Here is a 19,416-nt window from a genome sequence, read left to right on the forward strand (position 1 = left end):
CCGCTCTAGAAAATGGCAGTGGGTCACAGCTAGAAATGGCTTCTCTGGTTGTACACTGACTGCTGACGCTGCTCCCCCAGTCCCTGTGCAGTTCTCAGCACATGCCATAACATTTGTGTCTCCACCGCATCCTCTTTGAAAGAGGATAATGAAACTGAGAGGGGGAAGCAGGGCACACTAGAGGCACCTTGGACTGCCAAGCTTGAGGAAGCAGTGCTGGTCTGCCAGAGACCTGAGGAGCTGGATTTTTGAGTCAGAAGATGAAATGCCAGGTAGGCAGAGAGTGAAAGACACCTTATGTGAGGACGACAGCTGAGTGTCAAATATGGCTCACGTGAATCAGCAGGACTGGAATTGTGCAGAGCAGCAGTACCCCTGGCTCCCTGGGAGGATGGAGCTGACTGGGGTCTGAGCTGTCGAGCTCTGATGGCCGAGTCAAACCCAGAAGATAAATGATACTTCAGGGGCCTGAGATCAATAATGTCAAAGGCTGGTCCATAATCGGGTGAGATTAAAAACCAATGACAGGCCTTCTCCTAGGAGCACGAGTCAGCACGTTGAAGGAGAGCAGCAGGGTTTGCTTCTTTACAGTTATTCCCTGGCGGTGCCCACATCCAAAATCCACCTTCCCTGGCTGCCCTCTGCAATATCATTGATTTCCCTTTTCAATCAACATCGACCACATCCTGCAGGTCCCCTACGGCTGAGCCCTCTTCACTGGTCCCTGTGCAGCTGGTCCAGAGTGCTCCTGTCCTTGAGAGAGTGGCTGAGTTGGAGACAAAAGCAATGTAGTCTGGTGCTGGCCACCAGCCTCTTTCAGTGCCTGAGGGTGAGCTGGGACTGCAGGAGGTAGAGGAGGAGAGGAGATGCTGAAGCAGGAGGTCGTATTGATGCTGTGGGTACCGTGATAGGCCATGTTTTGAAAGATGCTTGGCTTTGGGGAGCATATACTGGGGAGAGGAGTTTGGGAAATGAGGGCTGCTGATTACTCTTGTCTTTGGTCCTTAATATGTTATTTTTATCTGTATTTATCAATGGGTACCATGAGTATTTAGCCACCCATAAGCAGGAGACGGGTGGAGTGCACGCTTGTGCTGATTTTGAGGGTGCGGATGTTAGATCTTGTCATAGAATTGTTTTTTCTCCTGGTTGGGTGCTAAGCAGGGAGCTGTGTCCCCTGGTTGGCAACAGCCACAGCCTGGCATGTAGAAAATGGGAGTGATTTATTTGCAGGAGCAAATTAAAATAAACTTGAGTCCCTTCTTTTCAGTGCATCCTTAAAGGGTGCAGGCAGGGCCATGCTGTTGCTCCTGTGAAGGGCACTAGGAAATACGATGTTGCCTCTCTTTTCCGGGTGCAAGGGCGATTGAAGTAGAAGGGGCCATGTTGTCCCCTGCTGCTGCCCCTTTTGCACACACAAGGAGCTGTAGATGCTGTTTGCCTTTGCCCCAGGCTCCTCTTCCCCTTCCTCCCCACTCCCCCACCCCTTCCCCGCCAGGAAGCCTGGCCTTTGTGTGAAGTGATGCCTCCTGACATCAGCCGGGCGCACAATTTCCTCCGCAGCAGGGAGGGTGAGCGGGCAAGGAGAGGGGTGCCATGTTCCCCAGGATGTGATGTGTGGTCTGCTCTTGCTGGAGCACAGGGTGTCAGCACTCCCAGGGTGGCTGTGTACCCATCTGAGATCCTGTAGGGGGGGGAGGTGGCTGTCCCCAGCCTTACTGGTATGGTGATTCGGTGGAGCTTTGCCTGCTTGTGCTGTTCTGCCTGAAAACACCACACCGATGTGTTGCTTTTTGCTGCCTAAGACTCTGATTGCTTCAGTGGCATCTTTATGTGACCCCTCGAGGGATGCATTGGTGGGCTTTATGTAGCTGATGTGTGACCAGCACTGGATGCAGGGTCCTGCTCTGGGGTTGGCATTGCAGTGCCATGGAGCAAAGGTGGAGGGGCTCAACAGCAAGGCAGGAGCAGGGCTGACATCTCCTGCGGGCCAGGGCTGCACCAGAGCTCTGGGAGCATCCTGCAATCCATGCAGACACGTCGCTTTAGAAAGGGCAGGTTGCAGGTCAGCGACGAGGGGATTTGTGGGGTGTGGGCTCTTGGCTTCTCCTTGAAAGGGAGCTACTGCAACACATGGGAATTGGCCAAGTGCCTGCCAACAGGAAGCCACTGCTGGCACCTTGCCAGGAGTTTGGGGACCTTGCATCACTTTAATTTGAGATGTGTTTACTGGGGGATGGCATTTTGCTGCTGGCTGTCTGGAAACTACAGGTCCCAGCATGCTCCTTCACTTGTCACCCAGAGGGAGCGTGGTACCACAGGGTTTGTAGTCTCAGTGCTTGCCACTTTCGGGTTTTGCTGTAACTCAGAAGGGCTCTGATTCAGCATCGCTGGGCACATCCAGGCTGCAAGACATGGGACTGGTCTCTGCCTCCTGTTTTCCTATCCTTCTGCCACCCACTTGCTCACTGCAAGACCAGGTTGGCCTTTTTATGTCACCAGGCTGGGGAGGGGATCTGGTCCTATTCTTACTCGTTTGCAACGTAAATATTTTGGTCCTGAATACGTTGCTGGGAGCTGGGTGTCACGTTGAGGAGCATGATTCATTCATGCTGTGGCTGCTCGGAGCACAATGAGGCAGCCCTGGGACAGGTCCCAAAGATTTCCTGTGATCGCGGCTGGTGGGGAATTTGGGACGTCACGTTCGAGTAAGTCAGAGCGCTTTTTGCACAATTCCTGCAAGCCAGGAGTACTGTGCCATGCCTACTGTATTTGGGACTTGCCATCCCCAAAATGTGATTGTTGTGGGTGGCTTGCATTTCCAGAGGGAGAAATAATGAAGAGCAAGGCTGAGCTGCAGTTCTTGCCTTCTCCAGCTGCTGGTGTGCAGAAAAGGTTGCTGGGTGTAGGGTTTGTGCTGGTCCCAGCCAGCATAAGAAATAAAGGTACAAAGCAAGGCAAGTTGAAAACCTGCGTCACATCAAGGAGACTCAGGCAGAGTTTCTCCAGTGGGACCAGAGCATCCCTGTGTATTTTAGAGGGATGTGGGACAACCTGAGGTGAGACACTGGGCAGACGGGGCTGGGGCAGTGGAAGATGCCCCTCCATCCCACCCTTCCACTGGCAATGCTGTGCTGCCAGAAGGGACATTTCTTGTCCCACTTTGGTCACTGGTGCAGGATGGGCTGCATCCTCCACCCCAGGACTGGTTCCCTCCATCCCGCCATGTTTCACTTTGTCCTCCCCATACCACTGAGGGCCAGGTGTGGGCAGCGCCCAGATTCGTTCTGGCATCCTTCGTTAGACACTGTTTGTTCATGCTGCATTTTTCTTTTTGCTGGCTTGTTTGGACACGCACTGGTACATTCACGGCACTCAGGCAGTAACGTGAGTCTCTTTCCCATTAGGAAAGGGGCCAGGATTTGGGGGAGCTGGGAGGGTGGCTTAAGCAGTAGTTTTTGAGATATTTCCTTCTGCTGCCACACCCTGCGTGAAAGAGCAATATCCGCGGCTTCAGCTGCTATCGCAAGGCTCTGAACGTCTCTCTTTTAATATAGATTGGTATCATTTTGCATTTTAAAGTAAAAACACGCTGCAAGCTGCAGACAGCTGTCGGTTGGCAGCTTTGTTTGAACATCTGGTATTGCTGGGCTGCTGTTCAGTGCGATCTAACTATGGGATTCATAAAGATTATAATCCGGGCTTTCAGATTCTCAACAACCACCTCACCAAAAAAAAAAAAAAAAGATTGGTAAGAGAAAAAACCCAGCAGAGAGGCAATGGAGGGTCCTTGGTGTTCAGCAGACTGTGGTCATGGTCATTTGGGTGGATGGACTTGCTGTACCCTTCCTTGGCTGCCCACAGGTGCTGACAGGCTGCTTCCAGCCTGCAAAATGCCAGGCACTGGGGAGCTGTGGAAGTGCGAAGTCTTTTCCCCGCTTCTGTTTTTTCCAGCTTGTGTGCTGAATCTGGTCTCATACTCCTCTGGGTGGTGTCTGGCGCTGGTGAGCTGAAGCAGCAGATTCTGCTGTGGCTTTCAGTAGATGTTTCTAACAGTTGTCTGCAGCAACAGGACTTGGTTTCTTTTTCTTTAAAGTAAATGATGGAGGAGCCAAGGCTCGCAGTAAACATTTTGGCATGTCAAAACCTCATTTCCAAGAGAAATTGAGTCCGCTTTTCTTGAAGCAACTGAAAGGTTGAGATAGCCACCTCTGTGAGCCCCATCCATCCTTCTGCGAGTCAGGCACTTTCCTTGGCACCTTTGAGAATTAAGCGACCTCTAAGCCCCTAACGAGTTTTATAAATCTTGTTAGTTGATCTGCATTTTTGCAAAGCTCTTTGAATCCAGCCTATTGGTGCATAAGTCACCTTGACTTTCCTCAAGGCTTTGACTCCCAATTCACTTTCAGGCTCCATTTGTCAGTTGGAGGTGCACAAAAACATCCCCCTTATCTTTATTAGAGAAAAAAAAGCTGCCTGGAGAAATGTAGCTGCACTTTAGTTGGTGCAGGCCAGTAATAGACATGCATATAAACCTGTTCTGTCCTTGTTTGTGTTGATTTAACTTACCAGTACAAATTAAAATAGCCTTGAGCGGTTGAAAGTTTAACTAGATCAGTTGGGAGGAAAAAAAATAAAATCATGGCCTTTAAATCAAAGGAGGGTTTTCTTTCTAGTGCTGCCTGAGTCTGGAGAGGTGCCTTGTGCAGCTGGACCCTTGTCTTTGGCTCACCAAGTGAGACTGATGGGGCACCTGGCTGCAGGTCATTGCCAGTGGTCTCATGGCCGGGATGTGGGTACACGTGGGTACTGCTGCTGCTCTGCCCCTCAGAGGTATCTGAGCTCCCCATAAAACCTGTTTATGCTTCCAGATCCTCATTCCAGGCTCCCTCCAGAGCAGAAACTAGAAATCAGGCAGGGTGGGAAGCCAAAGAGGCTGTTGTTCAGAGCTCAGGGCTTCCCATGGCAGGACTCAGCTTGGTGGGTGCAGAGTGGAGGTCTTTGGGCAGGGGAGAGGCTGCTCAGCCTGCAGTGGGAGCAAGGGTGGAAGAGGCTGGCTGTGTTTCACCCCTGCAGGCAGAAGGCTCTGAGATCACACAGGCCAGCTGGATCTTGAATCCAAATGTTTATTTGGAAGGGGGAGTGAGGGTTTCTCAATTTTGCAGGGCTTGCAGATGGGGGTAGGTTTGCTGCCAAGCAATAGGATGGGTCTTTTCAGGATGGCTCCTTTTTAAGGCAAGCCATTCCCCCAGCCACAGTTTGGGGACAACTGGCTGAGACCCTGAGATTTTGTCACATTAGGAAGATCTTGGAATTCAACAGAGCTAGACAAGACTGGGACAGCAACAGATCGAGGCAGGATTGGGGGTGCTGCCAAAGCCTGTTGAATTTTTTATGGGGGTTATGGGAGGAGCAACTGAGAAATGATATGTCAGAGCAATAGGACTGGTGTGAGGAGTTTGTGATTCAGCTGAGTTTCAGCACTGAGTGATCTCCCTTTGCTGCCCAGACTGCCACCACTGGAGCTGGCAGAGCGCTTCTGAGAGCCAGCTGGGGGAGATGATCCCACCAAAGACAGACTGCTCTTTTTTTTCTGGATGAATTTTTTATCTGTATCTGTGGTTGGGAAGGGGCAGATGTATGAAAACAGGCATGAGGGAAAAAAGGATTGTAGGGCCCCCCTAATGTCCATATAAATTGATTGAAGCATTTGAGAAACCACAAGCACAGAGTGTGCTGAAGACAGAAAGGGCAGGACTTATTACATGATCTTTTAGGCTCTGAAAAACTGTGAAATCTGGTGAATCCCACTCAATACAGTTACAGGCCCCAGATTTCATTTTCTGGCATGGCAGGGATGAAGCACAAGGCAACGCTGGTCATGGGGAGCAGTTGTGCTCCAGGTGTTGGTGTCAGTCTGAGCTCCCAAGTGGCTGGAAACAGTTGCTCAAGGCACTCGGGTCTGGGTGTCTGAAACTTTCGGGATGTCACAAACCCTGCACTTTCCCTGCAGTCTCCAGTGCTGGTGCTCCTGAGTTGGTTACTCAAAGGGCATTTGGTGCTGGGCAGAGCAGGTTTGTGCCAGGGCCTGCAGCCAGACCCCTGTGCTGGAGATGGCTCAGCAGCAGGGTGAATTTTGGCACTCATTTATAAGCAGCCTTAAACATGTACATTTTCCCCCTAAAACTGAAAGAGGTGGTGAAAAGAGCTCCTCCCCTGCATCCCTGGTGGCAAAGAAGACGCAGACCCTGTCCTTCATAAACACTGAGCTGAGCCCTGTGACTCTCCCTGGCTCTCCTCACTCCTAGGTGAAGGTGGCCTGTGCCGTCCTCTCACTGAAAGCCGCCTGGGGTGGGCTGTGTTCACACCCAGGCCTGGCTGGGGATCTCTTCTCCCTCCCTGCCCAGCAGACAGAAATGAAATTTCTTGAGCTCCTCAGTGCCCTGAGGGCCTGGTCATGCCTGCAGCCCCAGCCCTCAGAGGTGGCATTTCCATCTTGCTCCTGCACCACCCAAAGGCATCTGCTGTCCCTGTGGCATTGGGACACAGTGTGGGAGCATTTTCCCTGGTGGGATGCTGTCTCTCCTGGCAGGTGCAGGGCAGAAGTGGCTCTACTGGCCAGGTCACTAGTAAGGCTCTCCAAGGCTCAGTTTTGAGACCACTCTTGTTTAATACTAGGAAGGGTCTAGAGAGAGATCTGGACAGGCTGAATAGATGGGCCAAGGCCAGTTATATGAGGTTCAACAAAGTGAAATGCTGGATGCTGCACTTGGATCACAACAACCCCACACAGTGCTACAGGCTGGGGGGCAGAGTGGCTGGAAAGCTGCCCAGCAGAAACAGAGCCGGGGATCATGAGCCAGCAGTTGCCCAGGTGGCCAAGAAGGCCAATGGTATCCTGGCTTGTGTAGCAGTTCTGTGGCCAGCAGGACCAGAACTGTGATCACTCCCCTGTACTCAGCACAGTACCTCAAATTTCATGGTCAGTTTTGGACCCCTTACTGCAAGAAAAATATTGAGGTGCTGGAGTTAGTCCAGAGAAGGGCAACAGAGCTGGTGAAGGGTCTGGAGCACAAGTGCTGTGAGGAGTGGCTGAGGGAGCTGGGGGTGTTTAGCCTGGAGAAAAGGAGGCTCAGGGGAGACCTTATCACTCTCTACAACTGCCTGAAAGGAGGGTGTAGCAAGGTAGGGGTGGGCCTCTTCTCCCAGACAACAAGTGACAGGACGAGGACAAGCCTCAAGCCATGCTAGGGAGGGTTCATGTTGGGCATCAGGAAGAATTTCTTCACTGAAAGGGAGGTTAAGCATTAGAATGGGCTGCCCAGGGAGGTTGTGGAGTCACCATCCCTGGAAGTGTTCAAGAATGGCTGGACCTGACCATTAGTGCTAATGGTTTAGTTGACAAGGTGGTGTTCAGTCAAAGGTTGAACTCAAAGATCTTGAAGGTGTTTTCCAATCTTAATGATTTTATGATTCTGTGATTCTATCACCAAGGCTCATCTTTGTCCTGTGGAGCCAGCAGCATCAGTCATGACTCGCCTGGCTGCATGCTCGGCATGCAAACTGGCTTCTTGTCCTGGTATTTGTCTTCCTGGTGCATTTTCAGCCCCTTTTTTCCTCTTCTGCACATGTTATGAGTGAGTCTTGAGCCCCAGATCTGGCACAGGCAGTTTGCCCTGCTTTCACTGCCTCTAGTTGTGCTTTGCATGGAGGGAGCCTCTGTTTTGAAGGGTACAACAGCCATACTGGAATCACCTCATACCCAGTATGAGGAAGGATCCTTCCTCCAGGACTTGCAGGGCTGCTGGTAGAGAGGTGATGTGTCTCCAGCCACTGGCCTCATCTCTCTGCCCCTTAATCTCCCTTATCCTCCTTTTGCTCTCAAAGCAAATCTTCATCCCTGCTCCGAGGACACTGACAGCAGTGGCAGCTGGGCCATGGCTTGAAGCTGGGGTCCAAAAACTGTAGGTAGAGCCCCAGCCTCATTCCCCCATTTGTGTGAGAGGCACAGCATGAAGTAACTCATGGTTGCAGTGAGCAGGGGGATGCACAGAGGCCCAGGAAGGTGAATTAGCATTCTCAAGATCCTCCTGAAGGGTTGCTTTCTGACAGATAATACGTCCCCATTTCCTGACCTCCAGAAATCCTGCTGCCGGCCCAATGCTACACAATGCCTTGTATTTTCTCTTTATTAACAAGTTCTTCCTTTCTGCTAGGTGTAAACAAGGGAAAGAGCTGTCCCAGGCTGCAGGCACCAGCACAGCCCTTTGGTGGCCCAGGATCTGCTCTGGTACAGGGACATGCAGAGAAGTATGGTCTGCCATGCCCACTGTCCTGGGATGCTCCAGGAGCCAGGCCTGACCTGATTCTGCTCAGCAGTCATGAGTCATGGCTCCATGGAGCATCCAGCTGCTGTGTGCCAGTTGTGCTGCAGGGATGCCCTGTGCTGGGGTGGCACAGGAGGTGGGACATGGGGCTGTGCCTGTGGGGTAGCCAGTGGAGATGGAACATGGGTCTAAACCTGATGGTTTCTTCTCCAGGAAAGGCTCAGAGGCCAGGCAGCATCTCACAGGGTGATGCAGGAGGTATCCTCGCCCATTCCAGCATGAGAACAGGGTAGAGAGCTGCTCTTGCAAGAGGCATCTGTACATCCTCTTCCCCCAAACTGGAGCTGATTATTTGGCCTTCAGCCCTTCTCTATGAAGCACCAGCTCTCCTGGTGCTCAGGTGTCCCCTCAGTACTGGAAAAGGGGTCTCTTTGGTGCCTCTTCACTGCATGGCTGCTACTTCCATCCCTTCCTAGCAAGGGCAGCTATTAATATCTCAGACTGTTCCCCTCCCCTCTTCCTTCCCCTCTTGAGGATAAACCAGCCTGATCTCTGCACAGGGAGCACTGTGAGAAAAGGCAAAGCCTGGAGCACTGTGTTAGCTCCGGGCTGGCCAGGGGAGGCAAGACCTCGTGCTCCGGCTGGAGACCTTCCCTTCTGCCTGGTGCTTACTGTAAATGTGTGCAAGATGAAACCCCAACCAGAAAGCATTTCCTTCCTGCCTCTTTAAGTGGATCAGCCTCCTGCGTGTGTTGTGAGGGCTGTGGGGAGTTTGAAAGAGCTGGTTTTGCCTAGATCTGGTCAGCAGGAGACCACCAGCAGGGTGGGAGGGATGCTCCAGGGGTTTGGGCTGTGGCAGTGCATGATGCATTATCTCATGATTTGAGATCCTGGTTTTGGGGGCAGTGGGGTGCTGTGCCCTAGATGTACACAGTGTCAGGGTTCTGATGTGTTAGCAGGTGGGGTGACACTTTCAGGAGGGATGAAAATAGCTCATCACGTGGGTTTTTCTCAGAAAATGGTCCAGCTGACAGTGGAGCGGGGCTGGTGAGAGGGAAGCCTGTGTGTGGGAGGCCTGGGGAGGCGAAAGGTTGCACTCGCCTCCTTGGCCCAGGGCTTTTGGTGCATTAAAATTCAGTCACTGTGACTTCAGGCCCGTCTCCAGCAACGTGCTGGGACATGTGTCTCAATGGGGGCTCTTGATCCCGGTCCCTGGGCTGAGCTGCAGGTGTCTGGAGCCATTCCCGCTGCAGGCATCTGCCCTTTGCAGCTTCCTCGCTCCGGTTCCACCTTCCTCCTCCTCCTCCTCCTCACCCTTCCTGCCCCTCATGCTCCAAGCTGCTCCCTCCGTTCTCGCTTTCCGGTGACTGCAAACAATGTCCTTATTCACTCAGTGGCTGGGATTTGGCGGCGAGGGGAAGGCCTGGGCGCAGAGGAGGAGGAAGGAGCGAGGCAGAGAAGTGAGTGTGCCTGTCCTGGGTCAGCTGTCCAGCTGTGGTTAGAGGTGCTCAGTGGGGCAGGGTGGCTCTGCTCCCCCACTTTCCTTCGGGAATGAGGGCTGTGCACTCCTGTGGTTTGTCTACCTGCCCTGCTGTAGTACCCTCCAAACCCACAGACAGTTTCAGCAGAGTTTATTGGGGATTAGCATCCTGCAAGCATCCCGCAGGTCAGGATGTGGGCACTCGGTTGCTCTTGCAAGGTGAATGGCCCTGAGGGATGCACAGTGCCTATTAGGCATCAAGAGAAGCTGCATGGGCTCCATTTGCCCTGTGAACACAGTAAGGCTTTTCACTGCTCCAGCTCTTGTTTAAAACCACAGCAGCTCAGCAGGTCATGGGGCACCGCTCTGCCTCTGGTGAAGCTGCCAGGCTCCTTCCTGATCCTGCTAGGAATTGGGCAGGGGCTGGTGAGCACTCCAGCCCCCAGGGAAGGGGTGCCAGAGGCTCTCCCCTGCCAGCTCTCCCTGGGAGGCACACAAGGGCCCTGACCAGCCTCAGGGAACACAAAACCTTGGGGCATGTTGTGGGATTTTGCTGCCCTGCTGCTGGCCCCAGAGCAGTGGGCTTCTGGGGGCTGCAAAGAGGGGATGAGGGGAGCGCTGAGCCTCAGGCAGGGCAGGGCCATAATCCACTGTTCCTGTGGGCTCAGCAGTGACCACAGGCTTAGCTCTGCCCTTTGGAAGAAGGCAGTGTTGAGACCAGCCTAAGACAAGTCAGGGGAAATATTGTGCCCACAGACTGCTCCCTGCCTGGGACGTCTTGGGTGGGTGTGAGCTCCTTCCTACACCCCAGTGCCCTCATTTACAGTGGAGGTTTTCCCAGCTGGTTGAGCTGGACCCGTGTGTGTAACACATCTGAGCCTTGTGGTGCTGCAGCCATGCAGTGGGTCTCGGATGAGAAGCATAGGTGCCCTGTATCATCAGAGCTGCTAAACTCTTTATTACTATCTTCCTGTCTTGTGGCTGCAGGCATTTAATGTTGCAGTAGTTCTTTGTTGGGACTGCCCTGTCCCCCAGCAGACATATCCCTATGCCCTGCCTGGCAGGGTGGATGTGTCCCATGTTGGGGCAGCCACTGGGAGCTGGGGTCAGTGCATAGTCTGCACCTTACTGCACTCCCTCTGAGCAGGGGATGCAGTAAGGTGCAGGCAGGGTGAGGCAGGCAGGGTGTGGTTTCCCTGGTGGTGGTTTCCTCCCAGCAAGTGCCGTGGATAGCGATGGTCAGCAAGCCTTCCCCCAGCACAGTCCCATGGGGACCAGCTGTGTGCATCCTCCCTGCAATGAGACCTTGCAGTGTTTGCTTTGCTTCCTGCAGAGATGTCCCTCCAAGCAGTGTTTCAGTCCCAGTGCATGACCTTGGTACCCCAAACCCATCTGACTTGGCACAATTGCTGCTCAGGATTCACTCTCCTCTGCCTGCACAGGAGAGTGCACCCTCTCTCCTGAAGGGAAGTGGATGATAGTGTCTCCTTCTTTGTCCTTCCACCTTTGGTGGTCCAGCTCCCTTGCAGACTTGATGCCCACGGTGTGTTTGCAAGCTCCCTGTAAGGGAGCTCCCTTTTGTACCCATACTTCATTTTTCTCCATGAGGAGGGGGGAGATTATGTTCATCTCCTGCAGAATAAGCTGGTGTCCATGAACTAGCCCAGTCTCACTGGGGCCTACAGGGTCATGGTGGACCAGCCACTTACCCCAGCCACCGATTAATTTATTAACTAATGAGATGAATTCACTCTCAGCTGGTGCTGGAATAAAAAGCATTTTTAGTATGCGTTTTGCAAACTGGCGACGTGTCTCGGAAAAGACAAACTGGGATCAGAGTTGTGCACAGCCTGGGAAGGGTGCCTGGACAGAGGGAGCCTCGGTTCTCCCAGCATCAAGGTCATGCATGAAATATGAGAAATTACCCCGAGAAATTCTGATCCTGGAGGAGGAGGAGTTCATGACTTCAGAAATGCCAGATTTGGGAGGGGATGGAAGGGGAAGGGATATATTTTCCTTTTCAAAATACCTAAGGAATTCAGCCTGTGCTACATAGACAATGAGATTTTGCCCCTCGGTGCCAGAAGGGGTAGTTCATACCCTTGTGTCTTGTTAAGGTTTTGTTGCCGTGGGTGAAAAGCCCTCCCATTCCACTGCAATCCCAGGCACGTACAGTTTTTAAATCACCCTAAAAAAAGAGTGGCTCAAATATGAGGTTTAAAGAAAGCGCTGCATGTCCTCTATTCTGTCTGATTTCTATGGCTTTAGTTGGATTTTGGTCACTTTTTCCAGCTGTGAGGTGATATTAAATTAACTTATATATGTATAAAGTTATTTTTACATATGTTTATATGTATATTTGTGATTTCACATAATTGCATGATTCCTGGAGTGGAGCAGTCTGAGGTTTGTTACAAAACACAAAGGTTGGCAGCTCTGCCACGGCAGCTGCAGGGCGATGGTACGTGCATGTCCGGGGCTGTTCAGTGCCTCCCTCGGGGGTCCCTCAGACCAGTGGGGCTGCCAGGGTGTCCTCTGCCTGCCTGGCATCTGGCAGTGATAGGAAACCCTGCTTTCCCCTGCTAGAGCATCCCAGCAACATCAGGGGGAAGGGCAGTGGCTGCCTTGGATATATCAGATACCTGATGGGTATGACAGAGTGGGATGGGGATTTGGCCTCTGTGCCCAGCGAGGGATCCTGTCCTATGTTCCTATGTTTTTTACCCACTCCTGTCCCAGCTGGCAGATAGGGAAGTCAGGCTGAGGATGGGGCTGCTCCTGGGGGCCTGGCTAGACTTGGCTGTCCTCCTGGTGGGCTGGTGTGGGATAGGTCTGGCTGTCTGTGGTGGAGATGGCGAGTCTGTGGCAGGGAGGGAGGTGTAGGGAAGAGCTCGGTGCAAAGCTCACTGTGTCCTTTGGCTGCCCAGCGTGGGGCGTGAGCAGCTCAGCCTGCACTGCACGACCTGCCCAACTCCCACATTCAACTGGCCTCCTGCAAGCAGGGATGTTGGAAGGAATCTCTTTCCTTGGAGCCCAGGAGCAGGCTTGTTGCCTGCCACTTCTCAACCCACCTACACAGGGCTGTTTTCTGTTTAGCGCAATACAACAGTTGTCCACCTGCTCCACAGTTCTGCCTGGTGCTTGACCCAAAACCCTGTCTGAGCCCCTAGAGAAACCCCCAGCAGCTCCGCACTCAGGCCTGGCTGCTGGCACAGGACCTAGGATACAGTTCCTGCCTGCACCCTTGGTTCTCCAAGGTTCAAGCAAATCGTGTTGCACTCACTCTCCAGAGCTCAGTTCCCACCGTGTTAAGTCTGGGAGTGGACTGCAGCCTCCTGCTGCTGCAGCAGCACAAAAAACAATTGTTTTACAATGAAAAAAATGAGATTTTTAATGTATGCCTCAAATCTTTCTTGGTGTGGATACTTCCAGTGATGCCCGTGGATGCTGCAGGCCTCTGTGTTTCTGTACACGTGCGCAGCAAATGTCCCCCCGTGGGCTGGGGGTCTGCGTTGCTGTGACTGCCCCTCAGCCCTGTTTCAGTGGATGTGCTGTCTGTGTGTCTGTCTGCATGGGCCTGGGTGGGTGCACAGGCGTGCATCCTGGGCATGCATGTGCAGTGTGCTGTGAGTGGGAAGCTGGTTTTTTTTAGCTCCTCGTTATTATTAGTGGTAGGAGCCCAGTGACAGTAAGGCTGGAGGTGCCTGAGACCTTAAGAAAAACAACAGGAGGGAGGAGGCTTCGCATTCCTGCTCCTGAATTGAGTCGGAGGTGACAGCCTTTCCCTGCAATGCAATTAATCCCAGCAGCGCCTCTGCCACCCTCCCCCTCCCGCCTCGTCCAGGAATTAATTACTTGATTATAAATTCCCGAGTGGCGGTTCATAATAGCAATAATCCCCTCGAAATTCATTCTTGCTGCCGGTTTCTTTCCATCTCGCCCCCATCGTTGAGTCTCGAACGCCATATCTCCTTGCCGGGTGAAGCCCTTCTCCTCACCCCATTGGTGTCCTGGCTTTTCCACCCAGTAAACATGAAGGGCGAATATTTGGAGTCGATTTTGAGGGTGTTTTGGGAAGCTCTGCTCCTGCTCACAGGGATGGAGCCCTTCTCTCATGGGCAGTGGGTTTCTCCAGGCTGGGAATCGTGCAGGAGCGAGGCGCTCGCGCTGATAGTTGGGGATAAGGTTTTGTCCCAGTTATTCGGTGGATGGCCCAGGCCCAGCCCCAAGGAGTGGGGCTGGGGGCTGGCAGTGTGGCGGGGGGAGGCTCCTTTCCACCTCACTCTGTCCCTCCAGATTACGCTGACGCTGGCTCTGGAGCTTGTCAAGGAGGCGGGGAAGGGAGAAAGGATTTGGCGTGGCGTACGGGAGCGCGAGGGAGGTGGTGATGTCTCACAGGAGCCTGCTGGCGATGGGTGATGGGCCTCAAATGGTACTGCCTTAGTGGGGGATGAGCCTCTCTGGCTCCCCGCCACAGTCCCCAGGGCTTGGCCCTGACCTAACCCCACTGACCAGGCTGCAGAAAGTTACCTGAGGTGCTGCCCCCATCCAGGGGACATAGCCCAGCTGATAACACAGCCCGGCACAGGCAGCCCCTCTGCCATTCCTGCCATTGAAATAACCAAGTTCCCTGCTCCACAAGCTACACGGGGGCTTTCAGCCTGGCAGTGGCATCCTGCTGGGAAAAAGCACCATCCCTCCTGAACCATGTGGGCAGAGCCAGTGTGGGCAGCACTGATGTTCACTGGCACATGCGGCCGCTGGGCTCTGACGATGCTGCTTTCTCTCATCTCTGCAGAAGATGCTGATGAAGCAGCAGGACCGCCTGGAGGAGCGGGAGCAGGACATCGAGGAGCAGCTCTACAAGCTGGAATCAGACAAGCGGCTGGTCGAGGTAACCAGTGCCTCACCCTGCCACGGCCAGTCCCAGGGACTGTCACCCTGTGGCACAATGGGGACAAGCTCGTGGGACACAGGGGCCAGGTGGGCAGGGAGGAAGGCAGGCATGCAGGGGAGGAGTAACTGGACAGACTTCCAGCCTCCATTTCAGTGTCATCAGTTGTCATTTGGGGAGAATAAAAAAAGTGTTTGGAGCTGCTCTGCAGCCTCATGGGCCCTGGGTTGAGTTGGGAGGTGAGGAACAAGGTTGCCCTTAAATATCAGATGGCACATCCTGCCTCAGCTCAGCACAGCCTTTCTCAGGAAGGGAGTGCCTGTGGTCCTTAAAGCCCCTCGGCCTCCCAGAGCACGAAGGGAAAGCCTCTGGAACATGAAGTGTCTCCAGCCTGGGATGGGGCTGGGGATGAGGATGAAGGTGGGAAAGAGTATGCAGATAGGGATGGGTGGGATTTTTCAGGGGAGCACACTTCCATTGGTGGTGTAGCAGGTTGTTCCTTGGCATTGGGTCTCTGGAGCTGATCCCCACACAGACCCCAGGGAGTATGTCCAGGAATCTGCTGAACCAATCAAACCTTCAGAGTATCCCTGTTGTGTCTCTGGCACATAGAAGTCCTCCCATGTGGGAGTTGACAGCAGGGTTTGAGCTGTCTGGGTGTTGCAGGAGAGCAGAGCTGGGGTGCAGCTTTCAGGTTGCACTCTCCACTGCTAAGAAAGGACCCAGGTGTCCTGGAACAACCAGGAAGAGGTCAAAGAGCACAGAGCACTGACCCTCCTCCTCTCCCCAGGAGAAGGTGAACCAGCTGAAGGATGAGGTGCGCCTGCAGTACGAGAAGATGCACCAGATCTTGGATGAGGACTTGCGGAAGACCATGGAGATCCTGGACAAGGCCCAGGCCAAGTTCTGCAACGAGAACGCGGCCCAGGTTCTGCACCTCAATGAGCGCATGCAGGAGGCCAAGAAGCTGCTCAGCTCTGTCCAGGTCATGTTTGACAAAACTGAGGACATCAACTTCATGAAGGTAAGACAAGCTGCCCATGCCAGGGTGGGGCGGGGGCTGTGGAGAGGTTTGGTTGTGTGGGAAGAATTGGGTATGTGTGGGGTGTGGTGGGGAGCAGGATGGCGACATTGGCAGGGCTGGCTGATGTCTCCAGAGTGCTCAGCAGTGGAAGAAGTCAAGGAGAAGTGAGGCAGGCTCAGTGCTGGCCTCAAATGAGGAGGTGCCACAGCTGGAGCAGCCCATGCAGGGGAAAGGGGGCTCAGTGCCCATGGTCAGACTGTCCCCTCCTGGGGGGCCATGGAAGCTGACACTGAAAGGGGGCATGGCCACCATGGCAGGGATTGGCCTTACTGACCAGAGCTTCTCCTTCCACTTCTAGAACACCAAGTCTGTGAAAATCTTAATGGACAGGTAAGCGCAGCGGGACAGACGTGTTTGGGGAAAAGGGTGTGTTCATGTCCACAGGGGTGGCAGCAGCACAATATCCAGAGGAAGACCAGGGCCAGGGATGCTACAGGGTTTGGGAGAGGCACGTGCCATGCTCAGCTTCCCTCTCTCTCTCTGTGAGGATGAAAAAATCCCCTCAGCCATTGAATCAGGTCCTCCCTGTGGACTAGGGGAATCTCAGTGTTGTGCTTGTGGAAAAGCAGAGGATGGGACCAGCGGGGTTGGGATGCAGGGCTCTGTCCAGCTCCACTGGGCAGAGGCAGGGCAGGGAGTTAAAGGCAGCACTAGCAGAGCAGAGATGAGCTGGGATGGCCATGCAGTGGGGACATGGACTGCAGGAGGTGTGCCCTGGCAGGGGATATTCAAGCAAAACTGGACAGGGATGGTCCTGCCTGCCAGAGACGGCCAGGTCACTTCTGTCCTCTACCCTGGGGAGGGGGTTTGGCTCCAGGAGGATGTGAGGGGAGGAGCTGTCCCTCTCCTGAGTTCACCTTGTAACTCACATCTCTCTGCCTGCCATCCCCAACAGGACTCAGAACTGTACAGGTGGCAGCCTGCCCCCACCCAAAATCGGCCACCTCAACTCCAAGCTTTTCCTGAACGAGATTGCCAAGAAGGAGAAGCAGCTGAGGAAGTTGCTGGAAGGTGGGTGAAACCTGAGGGGTGCAGGGGCATGGGACCTCACTACCTCCTGTATCCGTAGCTGGCTGCCCTGCAGATCCCAGTACAAAATGGTGGGGAGAGCTCTTTGGGGCAGGGACCCCTCGGAGCCCCTCTGCAGTCAGCAGGGAGAGTCACCAAGCCAGTTCCTGACTCTGATGAGGGCATTTTCCTTGTCTTGTGAAATAGCTATGTTTTGTTGGGTTACACAAAACCCTGAAATACAGAGCTTTTGGGGGTTTGGCCATTGCCAGGAAAAGTCAGTGGAAAGATGGGGGTCAGCATGTGGGCAGGGACAGCCGGGGCCTGGCATGGTCCCACAGCCCCCAGCCAATGCCTGGGAGCAAACCACGTCCTGTGGAGCCTTCCCAGTCCTCTCCTTGGGGGATTGGTGTTTATCCCCCAGGCTGTCCCACTCTGCTCCTGTTAGGGACTGTGTTCATGAGCTCTTTGCAGAGCAGTGCCCGGGGCTGCTCCGAGCCCGCTGCCAAGGGCCCAGAACTGAATCTGCAAGTCCACCTGCACAGGGCTGTGTGCGTGGTTTGCCACTGCACACATGGGGCTGGAACGTGGGTCTCGGGCCTCCACTGCAGCTTCGGATCAGCAGCCAGAGCACCCTGGAGCTGTGCCACGCTGTGCTTAATCCAATCCCCCTCTCCTGTTCCCCTCCACAGGTCCTCTGAGCACCCCCGTCCCCTTCCTGCAGAGCATCCCCATGTACCCCTGCACCGTCAGCAACTCCGGCGCGGAGAAGCGCAAGCACTCCACCGCCTTTCCCGAGGGCAGCTTCCTCGAGCCATCGTCCGGGACTGTGGCGAGCCAGTACATGAGCCAGGGCGCTTCGGCCGGCGAGGGGCAGTCCGCACAAGCCATGGTGCCTTGTAGCTCCACGCAGCACATAGTTGGACTTCCTAGCGGCCCGCAGCCAGTGCACTCGGGCTCCGTCTTCAACCCATCTCACTACCCCAACACCACGTCATCTCAGCAGTCCGTGCTCTCCCAGTACGGCGGGCGCAAAATCCTCGTCTGCTCCGTGGATAACTGTTACTGTTCCTCGGTGTCCAACCACAGCGGGCACCAGCCCTACCCGCGCTCGGGGCACTTCCCCTGGACAGTGTCGTCGCAGGAGTACTCCCACCCGCTGCCGCCCGCCCCCGCCGTGCCCCAGTCGCTCCCGGGACTTGCCGTGAGGGAATGGATTGACGCATCCCAGCAGCACGGGCGGCAGGATTTCTATAGGGTCTACGGGCAGCCCTCGGCCAAACACTACGTCACCAGTTAACCGTCACACTCTCTGGAGAGTCCTGCTCGATGACGTGTTCAGAGAGAAAAGTCTGGTTTGGTTTGGCTTTTCTTTTTTTTTTTTTTCCCCCCACCTTTTAAATCAAACCCAATTTTTTCCCTGCCTCACGCCCCTCCAGGATTTTGGGGAGGGTTGTTCTATCATATCTCCTTTTTTTTTTTTTTTAATCTTTTAAAAATGAAATAATTTTTTTCATTTTAATGCCTTTTTTTAATTTAATTTTGGAAGTCCTTCCTGCCCCTCGCTGGGTAAACACGAGGGAGAAATTACTGAGAAGAAATTGATGGGGATTTCAGTCGGACATCTGGGTCTGTGCGTTGTGCTCTTCCTCACTCCTCTCTGCCTTTGGAAAACTTCAGAAGGGACAATGGCACCTTCTCTCTTTCTATTTCTCCGAGTTCATTTTTTCTGGTTTGGTTCAGTTTTTCCCCTTTCCCCACCCCTTTCTTTCCCTTTTTAAAAAGAAAAAAAAAAAAGAAAAAATCTATCATTGATTCAGTATGAAATGATACTTGTAGATTTTGGGTTTGTTACTTTTTTTTTTTAAAGGCTGATTTTTTTTTTTTTTTTTGTGTTACAAGGCCACTTCTCATGCATATTGGCATTTTTTTCCTTCTTTCAGAGATTTGTAAATACACAATGGCAGGAAATTTAATGCACAAAAAAAAAAAGGGAAAAGAAACTTTACAAAAAACCACAAATAAATAAATAAAAAAAAATCTGTTCTAGTTTTCAGGAGGGGAAGCGTGACCAAAACGCACTCCCCTCCTGCATATCGCTGATGCAACTTCCTGTAACAAGCACTTTGTATAAAAAAAAAGTGGACTTCCTGCTATAAGGCACAGGTATTTATTCTGTAACCAATTTTAGACACACACACACACACACACACACACACGCAAAATATTCAAATAAATGTGATCACTTAGTGCAAATGCCTTGCTCTGCTGCAGCTCTTCCCCCGGGAACGCCAGCTCCGGCGGGAGGCTCCAACCTGCTTTGGGCAGGAAACGCTGCCCAGTCCCGCAGGGCCCGGACCATGGTGGGGGATTCCAGAGGGGCTGTTGGGAGGGAGCAGCTCGGCCATGGGGCAGCAGTGGGTCCCAGATGCGGACAGGGTCCCCTCCAGTGCCCAGGCCGTGTCCCAGCCCCGTGGGAAGGTGTGCTGGAGATGTGGCTCTCCACCAGCTCCCTCCCAGGCAGCGAGGATGTGAGTCAGGCACGGAGCCGGCCAGGCCGCATCCTGCCCATGGGCTCCAGAACAATCCCCATTGTGGGATGGGGACTGGGCTGGGGACAGCA

General features: G+C 53.5%; 1 protein-coding gene across 1 annotated transcript in view; it reads left to right on the forward strand.

The window, feature by feature from the left end:
- Positions 1–19,049, forward strand: part of TRIM8 (tripartite motif containing 8) — a 30,747-nt gene extending 11,698 nt beyond the window's left edge. Inside the window, exons 3-7 of the mRNA XM_071446158.1 lie at positions 14,606–14,701; positions 15,492–15,725; positions 16,084–16,115; positions 16,681–16,796; positions 17,486–19,049. Coding sequence (XP_071302259.1) covers positions 14,606–14,701; positions 15,492–15,725; positions 16,084–16,115; positions 16,681–16,796; positions 17,486–18,093 — 1,086 coding nt within the window. The 3' untranslated portion in view covers positions 18,094–19,049. The remainder of the gene's footprint in view (positions 1–14,605; positions 14,702–15,491; positions 15,726–16,083; positions 16,116–16,680; positions 16,797–17,485) is intronic.
- Positions 19,050–19,416: the final 367 nt, after the last annotated feature.

The sequence above is a fragment of the Agelaius tricolor genome, unplaced genomic scaffold (genome assembly GCF_023055355.1).
Source record: "Agelaius tricolor isolate 1412-34295 unplaced genomic scaffold, bAgeTri1.0.p SCAF_22, whole genome shotgun sequence".
Taxonomy (NCBI): domain Eukaryota; kingdom Metazoa; phylum Chordata; class Aves; order Passeriformes; family Icteridae; genus Agelaius; species Agelaius tricolor.